General features: G+C 41.5%; 1 protein-coding gene and 1 long non-coding RNA gene across 10 annotated transcripts in view; one reads left to right on the top strand and one right to left on the bottom strand.

The window, feature by feature from the left end:
- IGF1 (insulin like growth factor 1) overlaps positions 1 to 13572 on the top strand; it is a 78900-nt gene that overhangs the window by 55173 nt on the left and 10155 nt on the right. For 2 of the 6 annotated variants that reach the window (XM_025438866.3, XM_025438867.3), the window contains exon 3: positions 1293 to 1474. In XM_025438866.3, the coding sequence (XP_025294651.1) occupies positions 1293 to 1474 (182 nt within the window). Of the gene's footprint in view, positions 1 to 1292; positions 1475 to 2982; positions 11975 to 13572 lie in introns of those variants that run through there. The other 4 variants (XR_007402328.1, XR_007402327.1, XM_025438865.3 and 1 more) reach the window with 4 other exon arrangements.
- The window catches only part of LOC112654389 (uncharacterized), a 118774-nt gene continuing 106152 nt past the window's right edge, over positions 951 to 13572 (bottom strand). For 2 of the 4 annotated variants that reach the window (XR_007402329.1, XR_004805154.2), the window contains exons 5-7: positions 5812 to 5971; positions 4743 to 4839; positions 951 to 1664 (exon numbers count right to left, since the gene is read on the bottom strand). This is a non-coding gene — a long non-coding RNA (uncharacterized LOC112654389). Of the gene's footprint in view, positions 1665 to 4738; positions 4840 to 5811; positions 5972 to 13572 lie in introns of all 4 variants that reach the window. The other 2 variants (XR_007402330.1, XR_003132975.3) reach the window with 2 other exon arrangements.

The raw sequence follows: 13572 nt of genomic DNA, 5'->3' as shown, positions 1-13572 counted from the left end.
GCAGTTTCACTTCTGTCTGCTTTATCGATTGGTGTATAAGCAAAGTTTGGTTTAACAGAAGTTCTACTCTGACAAAAAGTTTACAAAGAACTCAGGTGCTTTTCAAGTTCCTATGACAAGTTCACGTAAGCTTGTTTTGCCCTCTCTTTTTAATTCTAGAGCCAGGAAAATTGTGTCCGAATCAAAACAATAAGAAATAAAACTAAACCAAAACCTACCTGCCAAGTAAAGAGGTCTAATTGATTTGCAAATATCAAAAGAAATGGGACTCATGATGTGCCTCTGGGCAATGAGACTCACACGAAGGATTGACATTTAGCTCATTCTCTCTCTCAGGGTAGTAGCTATTCCATGAGAAAACAGAATCAATTGTTCTGTTCTCTCTACGGTGATAGAGGAGGAAGGCCCATTACACTAGTATTGTTATCAATCTCAAGTTCCAAAGCATCTGGATGCAGTTAATATGAAAGCTGCTTCTTCACAGACTCTATAAGACCCTAGAAAAGGGTGCTCAGAGGAAGTGAACCAACATTTATTTAGGACCTGCTCCATATCAAATGATGTTCTAAGTACTTTTCTTTATCTTTATCTTTTCTTTATGATTATCTCATGCAATCCTCAAAGAATCCTTATAAGGAAGACATTATTAACCTACTTTACAAATGGGTAAACTGGGGCCCAGAAGGTTTAAATGACTTGTCCATAATTACAGAACATGCAGGGATAGATCTGACCTTGAATCCTGGTTCCACCCCTTACTGCATGAATGACTTGCTTTAAGTCGTTCTGGGCCTGTTTTCACATCAGTAAAATGAGGAGCCCTTTCCAGGCTTAAAATTCCTTTGATACTCAACCTGATGTTATAATGGAAGCAGTTAAGCAAAAGAGCAAACACTTGAGCCATCCTGAGCATAAAAACTAGGCAGATTTGCTAAAAAGATGAAAAAAACTTAACACATGATCTTCATTTAATTAACTAAGCGAATATATAAGGAAAGACTCAGTTTGGGTGTAGACGAGATCCTTGACAACAGGTTTCTGAGAACTCAAGAATTAACACAAAATCCCCAGTGCACAAGTTAGTGCTAAGGCGTGTGGGGCAGAGTCCAGAGCCACACTGGGATCCAGAAGGATTTGTGGGGCCAGGAATTGTTGGGGAAGCTTCAAGGAAGAGATTGGGATGTGTAGGTTGACCAGCTGTGGGGAGAAGAGAGGCTTCCGGGGTTGGGTGGAACTGTGGAGGTAGCATATTCCCCTCTAAAGCCAGGCCACCTTGTGTTTGATTTGCACAGACAAGCCCACAGGGTACGGCTCCAGCAGTCGGAGGGCACCTCAGACAGGCATCGTGGATGAGTGCTGCTTCCGGAGCTGTGATCTGAGGAGGCTAGAGATGTACTGTGCACCCCTCAAGCCTGCCAAGTCTGCCCGCTCGGTCCGTGCCCAGCGCCACACCGACATGCCCAAGGCTCAGAAGGTAAGCTAGCTGGCGGGGAAGGATCCACCATCCTCAAGACATTGAAGTGTCTTCTATCTGTGGGGAGGCCAAATAGGAATTACGGCCAATATCCTGGCTCACAGGTCGGAAAGACACCGTCCTCACTTCAGAGCTCCATCCCTCTGGTCACTCCACATTGTAGATTCTCCTTTCCACTCCTCTGGACGATCTGATACCAGAAGACAATGGAGAACAGTCACTAAACATGAGCTTTGGTATCAGACAAAACTGAAGTCCAGTTGCCAACTGAGAGCCCTTGACCAAGTAACATAACCTATCCAAACCTGTTTCATCAGTAAAATTGGGATAATAATACCTACCACATCAACTTGTTTTCAGAATTAATAAATACACATGCAATTCTTTCCGCATCCTGCACGAAGTAACTGTTGGACAAGTGTTAACATCTTTCATAATTGTAATTAATAACAAGGCATGCAACTTTTTTCAAGTCCTAGTAATCTGTGAAGGTGCAAAGAAAAAAGTATATGCTAAAATGGGAATTATTTGAAATTCACATTCAATGGCAAACTTAATTAAAGAAAAAAAACACTAAACATAGAAATTTCTGTTTGGCTATAAGAATAACCTAGAAATTTCTAATGACTAAAATCCATAGGTGTCTTTTTCTAAAACCTAGACTTCAAATGAACCTTAGAGCTACTATTTATGCCATCAAAAGTACATAAATTATCTGATGCATATTAGTCACTTGATAAATTTTGTTGTAAGAGTGAATACATGAATGAACAAATGAATAGAAGTGATTTGGTGATTTAGATTTTAGTCCTGAAGTAGCAAAAATGAAACTGAAGAGTAGGGGGTAAGTGAAGGAGAAAAAAAAAGTAAGGAAGGGTGGGTAAGGAGAGCAAAGCCCAAGGAGCTCCCCTTTGGGACACTGTTTAAAAAACCATAAACCAAAAACAAAAACAAAACTGTGGTTTTAATCTCTGGAGCCAAAGTTAGCTAGCATTGTGCAGAGAGCATAAGAGAAACCTAGAAGCTCACAGTGACATATTTGCTGCTTCCTGGTCCTACACTGCTGCCAAGCTGGGGGGAGGACTCAGGAGCTCAGCGGAGATGTGACCCCCAGGGAGCCACCATGAATGATGGAAAGGGGCTGGGAGGGGATCGCAGTAGCCCGGGCGGGGGCTAGTCAGGGAGCAAGCACCACAGTAGCAGCATAAGTGAATGTGGTTGAGAAGTGTGCTTGGGGGGATAAAGGCAGGGTAGTTCTTTCTGTTCCCCGGTGACCACTGCCTCACAGTGTCTAGCGGGGGTGGGGGGGGTGGGAGGGGTCAGAGATGAGTCCTAAGGTTCTAGAAGTTTGTGTCTTGTGACTGAGGCCTTAGCCATCCCTCCACCACCAATGCTGTCTCCTGTAACACATGAAGCCCAGGCATTCCCGGCGGACGCAAAGGCTCTGTTTTCTGGGACACCCAGGGAGCCACCTGTTCTCAATGCAATTATTTTTGTGATGTTTGCAGTATCATCCCCCATCTACCACCAAGAGAATGAAGTCTCAGAGGAGAAGGAAAGGTGGGCCAAAGAAACGCCCAGGAGGGGAACAGAAGGTGGGGACGGAAGCAAGTCAGCAGATGAAAGGAAAGAAGAAAGAGCAGAGAAGGGAGACTGGAGCTAGAAACTGAACGCAGAGGCAAGAAAGGAAACTGGAGGAGAGAAGGACTAAGCAGACAGAGGCAAGGACGATGGGAGAGAAGCAGACAGCGATAAAGAAAAGTGGGAAGTGCTATAGAGGAATGAAGAACGGTAGGCGTGGTGGAGCTAGATGGTGCATGTGATGGAAAGAGGTGGAAGCTGCTGTAGAATGTGGCTAACAAATATGGAGAGGATGGAAAAGACCAATGTAATGCCCAAGGAAGCCCAGAGAAAAAAAAGTGGCAAGAATGAAAGAAGGAACACAAATTATGAAAGAGGCAAATAAGACACTACATTCCCCTCCCTGCTAAAAAAAAAAAATAAGAGTAAAAGAATTAAGATTTAAAAAAAAAATCAAGATTTTTTATATGCATTTTAAAGTTCTGTGTGAAGCTATTGTAGAACTGCCCATGTCAATATATGTCCATAGTTAAATATTAGCCCCAAATTCTCAGCAAGACTGAATTGTGTCACAGAAGTTCCCAGATTTCCTTTCCTGTGGTGTCACTGGAGGCTGGGTTTCTTAGTCAAGTGCATGTTCAGGCCAAAGGGCACTCAGTGTTTGCTTAAAGGCCTGTGGGGCCAGTGAGGTAACCTGGAAGAAGAGGTCATTGATCCTTTCCTTTTTATTTTTGCACTTTGGAATCAGATATAAAAGATGCATTTGTCTGCTTGGGGTTGTGCTAACAATGTACCACAGACTGGGTAGCTTAAGCAACAGATATTTTCACACATTTCTGGAAGTTGGAAGTCCAGATGAAGGGGTTGACCTCATTTTAACTAAACTACCTCAGCCAACACCTTAACTCCAAATAGGACACATTTTGGGTACTGGGAGTCAGGCCTTGAATGTATGAACAGCTGAGGAGAGGCATGGTTCAGTCCATAACTGTCTGACTACTGTCTTCTGATGCCATCTGCTATGAAAACTCTGTCTGTCTGTCTCTCTCTCTCTCTCTCTCACACACACACAGACACGAATCTAGGTCAGATATGACATCCTGTGAGTTTCTGTTCCACGGAAACACTAGGACAAAAAGCCTGTGAAACTGATTGGTTCAATCCCTTCATTTTAAAGACAAGAATACTGAGAACCATAGAAGGGTGAAGGCACGCTTGAGTTCCAAGCTACACTCCTTCTGGCCAGCAGAGAAAAGCACACATAATCAACATGGACTGAGAAAGAATTCTGAAAGGAAAAGTCAGGGCAGAAATACACAGCACACGAAATCTTCCATTAGCTTACTATTTTTCCACCAGAAGGAAGGAAGGAAGGGCATGAATGAGAGCAAGGGGCTGGATTTCCCTGAAGGTAAAAACAAAACAAAAACAAAACAAAACAAAACAAAAAGCTAAGTAGAACCACAGAATTTAGGTCTTCTAAATCTTTTCCTTCAGCTTCTTTGATCTAACTAGTAGGGTTGGAGTCTTCATAGATATAAAACAAAAATTGTCAAGATCATCCAAATTATGAACTATAGGAGCTGAGAGAGGGTGTAAGAGAGAAGTGGTTAGCCAAGCACATGACAACACTTGTGGTGAGAAGATGACTAAACCAACAGTGAAGCATTTCATCCAAATCACCTACTCTGAAGATGTCATGGTATAAATGAACCTCCTTTCTGCCTGGTCCTTCATGCCTCTGCTGGCTTTCTACTTCAGGATCATCCTTCCTCTGTGGTGCACTGAAAAATATAATAAATATAACATAATGTAACATAACAGGCCATGTCCAAGGCTCAGCCCAGGAGGAAAAGTTCTAGTCAGATACATGTCAAGCCCCAGATGGGAGCTGAGCCACTTCTGCTGTGATTCCAAAAGCCTGGCCTGTCTGAATAGACAAGGGTAGGCTGGCATCTAAGCCCACCTAGTCAGCCACCTAATTCAGGAGATGCTGAGTTATTCCACTAAGATATCATGCTTTGAGACCAGCTCAGAAGTGAGCTGATGCTTGCTGTGACCACCACCTTAGAGTGGTTTGCAAATACAGATGACTCTTCAAGTTCCACAGAAGAACTAACAACTCATGTCCCATGGAAAGGTTCCTCAGAGGATTATCTCTCTTCCCATTGTTGACTGAGTAAATGCCAATTATGACTGAAAGCTTTGGATAAACTATAATTATACTCTACAATAAATTTCATTCAAAAGGAGTGAGGCAAAGACTTTAAAAGAAAAACAAAAGAATGGAACCTCCTAGTTAAAGAATGCTTGACTCTCACGCTATGGATTAAAATAATTTCTTTTTGGAATGGGTTTTATTGGCTCTAAAGCAGTCACCTTGAATGCCTACATATGGTTTCTGAAGGATATGAATTGACTAAATGGGAAGAACCTATTATTATTGTCTTTCCATCTCTTCCTCTCTAGTGTCAATGCTAAGCACCCAGTGATACATGTAATGCTAGATGGACAGGTGGACAGATGGATGGCTGGATAAAAACAGATGGACAAAAAAGTGAGAGAGGCAGCTGAATAGTGGTAAAGAAGACCATAAAAATAAGTAGCAGTGCCGAGATGAATGATTCCTCTCGTCCTTGCATGAGACAGCGAGACAAAGGCAGAGTAAAAAAGGAAGCAAAGGAGTTGTACTGACACAGCCTTGCGTGTTTTGAACTTCCTTCTAGAGCTTACACAGAAAGCATTCAAGGACTTACTGAGAAAGGTGGCCACGGATTGAATAGTCCTTTATAGTGAATGTTGTACACTTATTGCTCTCCCCAATGCTTTCTTAAAGTAGGCAGAGTATTCATCATCATTTAGAATTCTTTTGTTTCTACCATTTCTCTTGGGGCAAATTGATGACCAGCTGCAAAACTAAAGGGAAGATGGAAGGAATCATGATCCTGAAGTAAAATCGTCAAAAAATACCTTTATGGAGCACCTACAATGTGCCAAATTGTAGAAAAATATCTTTATTGAACACCTACAGTGCACCAACCTCTGCACAAGGCATGAAGGGGAATCCTAAAATAGATTGAAGAGGGAGGAAAATATAGCAGTTAAGAACACAGATGCTAGAGCCACACTGCCCAGGTTCAAATCCCGACTCTCACTCACTGGTTGTATGACCAAGGCAAATCATGACATTTATGTGTGCCTTGGTTTTCTCATCTGTCAAACAAGGGTGCTAACTGATGATACTTCCTAGGGTTGTGAGGGATTCACTGAGATAACATCTATATAAATGTGTATGGGAGCGTGTGTGTACAAACACATATTATATTGCTTAAAATGGTTCTTGGCATATGGTAATCACCTTTAGAGTTTTAGTTACATTATTTTATCTAGTTCTGAAAATTAGAGCCATCTGAAACAAACGTAAAAAATCGATCTCTTCAAGGGGAAGCGAGTCTTGTATTGTCACCAAAACCTTCAAAGCCACGTTTGCCAGTGCTTTTTGGTGAGGTGGTAGCCAGGTTTCAAGCAGATGATAGAAGAGGACTCAGTGACCTTAGAGTCCTTCCAACCCAGAGAACCCCAGTTCTATGAATAATTCCATCTTAAATGGAAGCTCAGTTCTCCCATGTGAGGAACCGTTAACTTTTATTTCAAGGTCACAGAATGAACTTTCAGAAAGAAAAACCACCATTTTTCTCAACCAGTTAGAATCAAATGTAATATGTGTTTTCATTTCATGGTGCCTGAGGAAAATTTAATTGTAGCATGAACTCCAGCTCTTACTAGTTTTAAGTAAAATTGCCAAAATAAATAGAAATGTGGGATATTTCCGGGCTCACACAGCTTCCGGGACATTTCAGTTCCTAGGGCTGCCGATCCAGTGCCTTTCACAAGCATTTGATCTTCTTTCAAACATCTCTTGAAAACAAACAAAACCTCATACAGCTTCGAATGTGTGTGCTGTTGGGATGTAAGGGTGGAAAAAGAGGCAAAAAAAAAAAAAAAGAGTCCTCAAAGAGCCCCTCCTCCCTCCCTCCACCCCTTGACCACCTCCCTCCCGCCAACCACCAACAGGAAATAGTTTTCTAAGTAATGCATTTTGCAATTTCTTCAGACCCTGAGCATTCATCCATGGGGAAAGATGAGGTCCATTCTCTTTACTTGTCTGTGTGATGGGAATAAGGCCTTTTACTCTTTAATAGGTAATAGGGAACTGACTTTTAATCCAAGGGCAAAGTTGACAGTTGGAAGTTAAAGTGGAAGCCCTTGGTAGCAATAAGATAAATTGTTTGAGATGAAGCAGAATGTCCCTTTATGGGGTTAGGGGTTTGGGGTAAATCATTTTCCAAAATTATAGGTAGATACAACTTCTTGGTTTTTCTTTCAATGAAGAATTCCTCAGGTTTGTATGCTCAACAAAATGGCTAAAAGCCCAGCAACTGGTTCCTATGAAAATCAGTGACAGTCTTTATTGACCTAAGCAAGACAAGTCCACTTATAAAGAAGGGGCAGGTGAGGTTGGCAAAGGTTCTTCAGGGGCCACTAAACTTCTAGGTTGAAATCAGCTTCTCCGTCCTCAGGGTGCTAACTGAAATGTGAGCACCTTGCCCTGATGTCCACAGGTTTGGGGTTCATCTTTGATGGGACCCTTTAATGCCTTTACTGCTACTTCCCTTTTATCCAGCAACCAAAGGAGGTTATTTAGAAATACTGACTTATGCTTAAACTCAAAAAGAGAGAAATAGGAATTGAGAACATCAAGGAAATTACATGAAATGTGGGACAATGGGCCTGTGAGTCCATAACTGGTACTTCTAACAAGCAGCCAGGAAAGTTCTCACCATATATTAGAGACACAATTACAGATCTGATGGGCTAAATAAGTAACAAGAGCTGGAAAACATTTCTGAAAAATTTCTATCTTTATTTTATTTACTAATGTGGTTACAGGTTTAAGACCCATTGGTCAGGAAACTGACTCTTGAAAAGTAGAAGTTTGATAGAAATAAGAATGTTAAAGAAGCATACAACTAATTTTTATTCTAAATGCCCTTGCTGGTAATTTAAAATCTGTAATTAACTACAGAAAATAGTTTTGAGGAGAAAGGGATTCTTTTCTCTATTTTCACATTGTGTGTGTGTGTGTGTGTGTGTGTGCAGTTTTGTGTTCTAGGATTCTTGCAACCACCTGTGATTTGGAGTGAATCACTTTCAAAATTATAGGTAAATACAATTTCTTGGCTTTTCTTTCAGTAAAGGCAAACTCTTATGTGAAAACTAATCACCATTCAAGAGAAATCACATTATTCTTTCGTCTTTTCAAAGGTTTAGTCCTAAGTTAAATATTCAGGAAACAACGGGAACATTATTGAAGTGCCAGAAAGAAGTTGGTTTTCTTTCTATTGTATCTTCTTCTAAGGATCCATGGGTTTCAACTACCTCCAATCTCATCTACAGAGGTAGAAAGAATGGCTCCGTAGGTTAGAAAACAGAAACTTTCACATAGAACCAGTCTGCAACTTTAGAAACCTTGAGGTCTAATTCTTGACCCAGCACAATCAAAGGTCAGTTGCATCCAGCCTGTCTTCATTCCAGCAAGCCCTGCCCCTACTTCTATCAGAGAATGGGCATTGTTAAGAGCAAGACCTATGAAAGGCTGAGCAGGATGGCAATTCTTCTGCCTCATGAAGTAACCCTAGAGTTCCCAGTGAGAGACCAAGAGATTTTACATCAAACCCAAGCTGACCAAATGGCCTAATCTTCTAAGATGGGATTCACATGCCAGAAGTTTTTATAAAATTCTGTGTAAAATATATAAACACTTGTATGGAGCTTTCTGCCTGGCCAGCTCCAAGAGGTCAAGCGATCAAAGACTAAGCATCTCTGCCACCTGTGAAAATATGATGTGCTCTTTTCACAACTGTAGCTAACAATCATAGTAAGACAAAATTACCAAATGATGTGGTGCCAGTCCACAGCAGGTTGATGGCTGCTTAAGGATTCCCAATCAGCTGACTGTCGCAGACTTGAGAGTATGCCATATTTATGCTATGGTGTGAGTGTGGTATGACTGAGTAGTTCATGAGGCATTGCAGGATTAGAAAATCAGAGAAGCATAAATGAATCAATAAAGACAGCATCATTACTGTTACTTCCTCAATATCTGTTGACTTAGGCCACTGTTGGATGCTCTGGTGGGTCTGTCTGTAAACAATGACATTTATTTTCTTCTTCAAGTGAGTATTAGGATGGAGGTAGAAACAATTCTGATTTCTAAAAACTGTATATGCACATGAATTGTTCTTGTGCCATTTTCTGTCTTGGAAAAGCTCTGGTTGGCACCCTGTGTGTTTACTTTTATATGCTGAAAGTCTCCCATCAACCTCAAACAGATGCAAATCACTTTAACTTGTCATAGTGTTATTTTGTTCATCCTAAAAGTTCAGACAAGCCTTCCAAACTTCCAAAATTTCTCTCAATTCAGCAAGGAGGAATATTTAGAACACAGCCTTTGAGTGTTGTGCCCAGATGTGTCATACACACAAAGAATGAGTGGAGGTGGCCTTTCCTACTGATCCTGTGAACTCATCACTACAACGTTGAAATGACACCAAAAGGTACAACCCTGGGCCTCACATCTCCTCAGAACATTGTAATGTGAATTGCTGCATACACTACTTTCAGGACCCCAGCATAAGTTGTACGACAGAGGAAACAAAGGCCTTTTGGAGGCTGGAGAGAGAGAAAAAAATAATAATAATCAAATCCAGTTTTTAGGTAAAAATGTACTGAATCTTTACCACATTATCAGTGAAATTGCTAGAATGTGGTGTTTCACTTTTTAAAATACCACAATAGTTGAACCTTTCAGCAATTCCAAAATCAACTCCCTCTGGGAAAGATAGTGGGCTTAAATTTATATATATATATATATATATATCACAGACACAAACAGCTAACTGAACAAGCTGCCCATAAAATCAACAGTCTAAGCAACCTGAACCCTGAAGTGTTTTACAACATCCTTCAAGACTATTAAAGGCAACCTAAATACCTCTTGTCAACAAGGGAAAATACCCCTCAGCACTTTTTTTCCCCTTTTCTTTTTCTTTTTTTCTCTCCAGGCTTTTAAACAACTTTGGTAGTGATTTCTTACATCACAGACAGAAATATCTGAGATAGAGTCAGGTGGTATCCTTTGAAGAGTAAGAAAGTTGCTAAATCAGGATAATCCTCGAGGAATTACAGGACAAATATAAATTCCCTAAATCCTAGGGATTCCTAGGGATACACCAGTCACTAGAAGAAAAAAAAAAAAAAAAAAGAAAGAAAAAAAAAAGAGGTATACATCTGCTATCCCAGCACTGAAGGGAGTACTGAGTACCCAGTAAGTCAATATTCCCTTTCTCCAGCCAGGGAAAGGTCAACACCCTTCAATGGGATGTGCTTTGACCACATCAATTATAAAAAGGGCAGTGGGCAGTAAGAATAGGTGGTATTTGTTAAACACACACTTGTGGTGAGGATTATACTGAATTATTTCAGTTAATCTTCATCTTTAGCCTGTAGGATAAGTACTACGATTATCCCCATTGTACCGATCTAAAAACTTGGGCTGAGTAAGGCTAAATGTCTTGCCATGGTCTTGCTCTAACAAGTGGTCAGACCAGAATCTAAACTCAAGATGGACTCCAGGGCGTTAGCCATGAACTGCACTCTTTCTTCTGCATTTTTTCGCATATGTGTCTTGTACTATCATCCACTGATTGTAAGTTCCAAAACAGGAGGGGCCTCCGTAGTATGTGTCCCCACAGAGAACACGGCAGGAGGTAGGAAGCTGAGGCGAGGAGGCTAAACTCTGTTCTACTAACTGTAGGAAAATTTAAACAATTTGACAAGCATTTCCTGGTTTGCTCCATTTGTCCAAAGCACCATGAGTCTGGGGAAGATCCAGAGTTGAAGGAAACATGTTATCTCTCCTCAAGGAGCTTACTTTTCAGTGGGGACACACAGACATAATTCACTCTACTGCATGCACCTCAATGCTCTAACAAAGATAGAGGCAGAGTGGACTTTGAGAGCATAAAGGTCTACAGAGATGGATATTGCTAATAAATGAGCTCATAAAATGAATCAAAAGCAAGGGCCCTTGAAACAGTAGGCTCACACACAACTATGCCAGGTCAAGTGTGTAAGGATGATCACATGTTCCCATAACAGCATTATGAGGTGGGTGTGCTTACCCCCATCTTTTACTTTACAGAAGAGGAAATAGGAGCAAACAATGTTGTGATTGTCAAAGTCCCTTAATTCCTGTGTGGGGAGGTGGGATCCTAACCAAGTGTATAAACCCAGGTCTTTGGGGGAACAGAGATGGGACTGGGTTACATGAGCAGGATTTTATTAGGGACAAATACCTGTGAGGAAGGAAACTGGGGAGGAACCAGGAAGTCTGGGCAGACCATCAGAACACAGTGCAAGTGAAGGACCCCAAGTGAAGGAGAAGGGCAGGGGGAGAGAGTGTTGGGTGGAAGTGTCTCGAACTGCTTTACAGTCTAAGGAAGAGTGCAGAAAAGGCCCTGGGGGTCCTTGAACCAAAAGTATGCCAAGAAAGGAGTCTTGCATGTCCCAGGAATGGGTCTACCTTGTGTCCCCACCATGCTCAGTCTTGGAATTGGGGGTGCCAGCTCTGGGCCACTCCCCATGGCCAGAGAAGAGGGTCATACTGGAAAAAAATGGCCATTCCCACTGTAACCGCAGAAATGGTAGGATGAGGTAATTTCTAGGAAAAAAGTAAGAGGCTGAGCAGACCGACATTACATCCAAACTGTATACCTTTTACTTTGTTAAGAGGCAACCATCACACCAGGAAAACAAGTCTCTTGAAATGTGCACCTTTGTGGCTTTAAAAGTCACATCCCAAAGCGCTGAGTAGATTGCAGGACACTTACTTTCTTGGCTCCTGGAGATGAAAGGCTGACCCAACTCTCCTGGAATTTGAACTTGTGATTCCCTCAAGTAAAGAAATATCAAAGATGATACTGAAATATCTAAATTGTCCTCCACAATCTCATGTGTCTCCAGGCCAAATCAAGCAAAATAGCTAGAGCACATCCTTTCTGGCAGGTAAAGAGCTGATACCTGGGCGATCTTTCCAATTATCTGCTCTCCTTTTCCCCCCCATTTTGCCCTTTTTGGGCAAAGGTCAATGCTGAGTTAGGACTTTATGGGATATAGTAGGCTGCTAATATTCTGTACTGGACATTATTTTCCCACCATTTTTATAGGGTGCCAGGCTTTTCTTAGACTTTGTGTCATACAATACTTACTTGTTTGGAGTAGTTGAGATGGAAACATAATCTATTGAAAACATCACTGCTTCCTCTCTGAATTTTTTTAAAGATTTTATTTATTTACTCATGAGAGACAGAGAGAGAGAGAAAGAGAGAGAGGCAGAGACACAGGCAGAGGGAGAAGCAGGCTTCATGCAGGAAGCCTAACATGGGACTCAATCCGGGTCTCCAGGATTAAGGCCCTGGGCTGAAGGCAGCGCTAAACCGCTGAGCCACCAGGGCTGCCCTTCCTCTCTGAATTTAAAGAGACTATTATCATTCTTCTTTTAGATACTATTTTTCGAGCCAAAATCTCATAAAGATGGGCAGGGGAAAAAAAGAAAGGCTTATAATATCCACAGGGTTAGCTTTGGCTAACTTGATACTCTGCTACTAGATTCCTATGATTAACAATATAAATGAGGCCCAGCTCACACTGGTAAGGGAGGACACCCCCTTGCCCTCTAAACAAGCATCTAACACTGTCTAGGATTATGGGCAGCTTATAATATTGTCAATAATGATAATAATAATCATTATTCCAATATTATTGGAAAGATATTTGGACCTTGGAGTACCCAATAATGTTTTATCTTTTGGGGAAGCCATATGGTAGAATGGCTAACTGGTGAGCTCCAGGATCAGAGGAAACTGGCACAAATCCCAACCACGGTCACATCTTCCCTGTAAGAAATTAGGAAAGTTGGCTTTTCTAAGCTTCAGATTCCTTAAAGGTAAAATGAGCAAGACACAGTATCCACCTCCAAGTGAACTAGGAGAATTAATTAAGAAAAATACGTGCAACTAACATGCATAATATAGAGCCCAGGTGCTAAGCCATAGAAGTATCTTATTAACATAATAAACTGTCTTATTATTAGTCCTAGATCTATCAGTTTGTTCCTATGTGACCTCAAGCAAGTCACCAAATCTTAGCAAGCATGAGATTATAAATAAAACTGATGCAGGGATCCCTGGGTGGCACAGCGGCTGGGCGCCTGCCTTTGGCCCAGGGCGCGATCCTGGAGACCCAGGATCGAATCCCACGTCGGGCTCCCTGCATGGAGCCTGCTTCTCCCTCTGCCTGTGTCTCTGCCTCTCTTTCTCTCTCTCTCTCTCTGTGACTATCATTAAAAAAAAAAAAAAAAAAACTGATGCAAATAATATCACCTACTGGAGATTACT

This window comes from Canis lupus, chromosome 15, assembly GCF_003254725.2.
Source record: "Canis lupus dingo isolate Sandy chromosome 15, ASM325472v2, whole genome shotgun sequence".
In the NCBI taxonomy this organism is placed as follows: domain Eukaryota; kingdom Metazoa; phylum Chordata; class Mammalia; order Carnivora; family Canidae; genus Canis; species Canis lupus.
The sequence above is the reverse complement of the archived record's forward strand: the minus strand, read 5'-3'. Positions and strand labels throughout refer to the sequence as shown.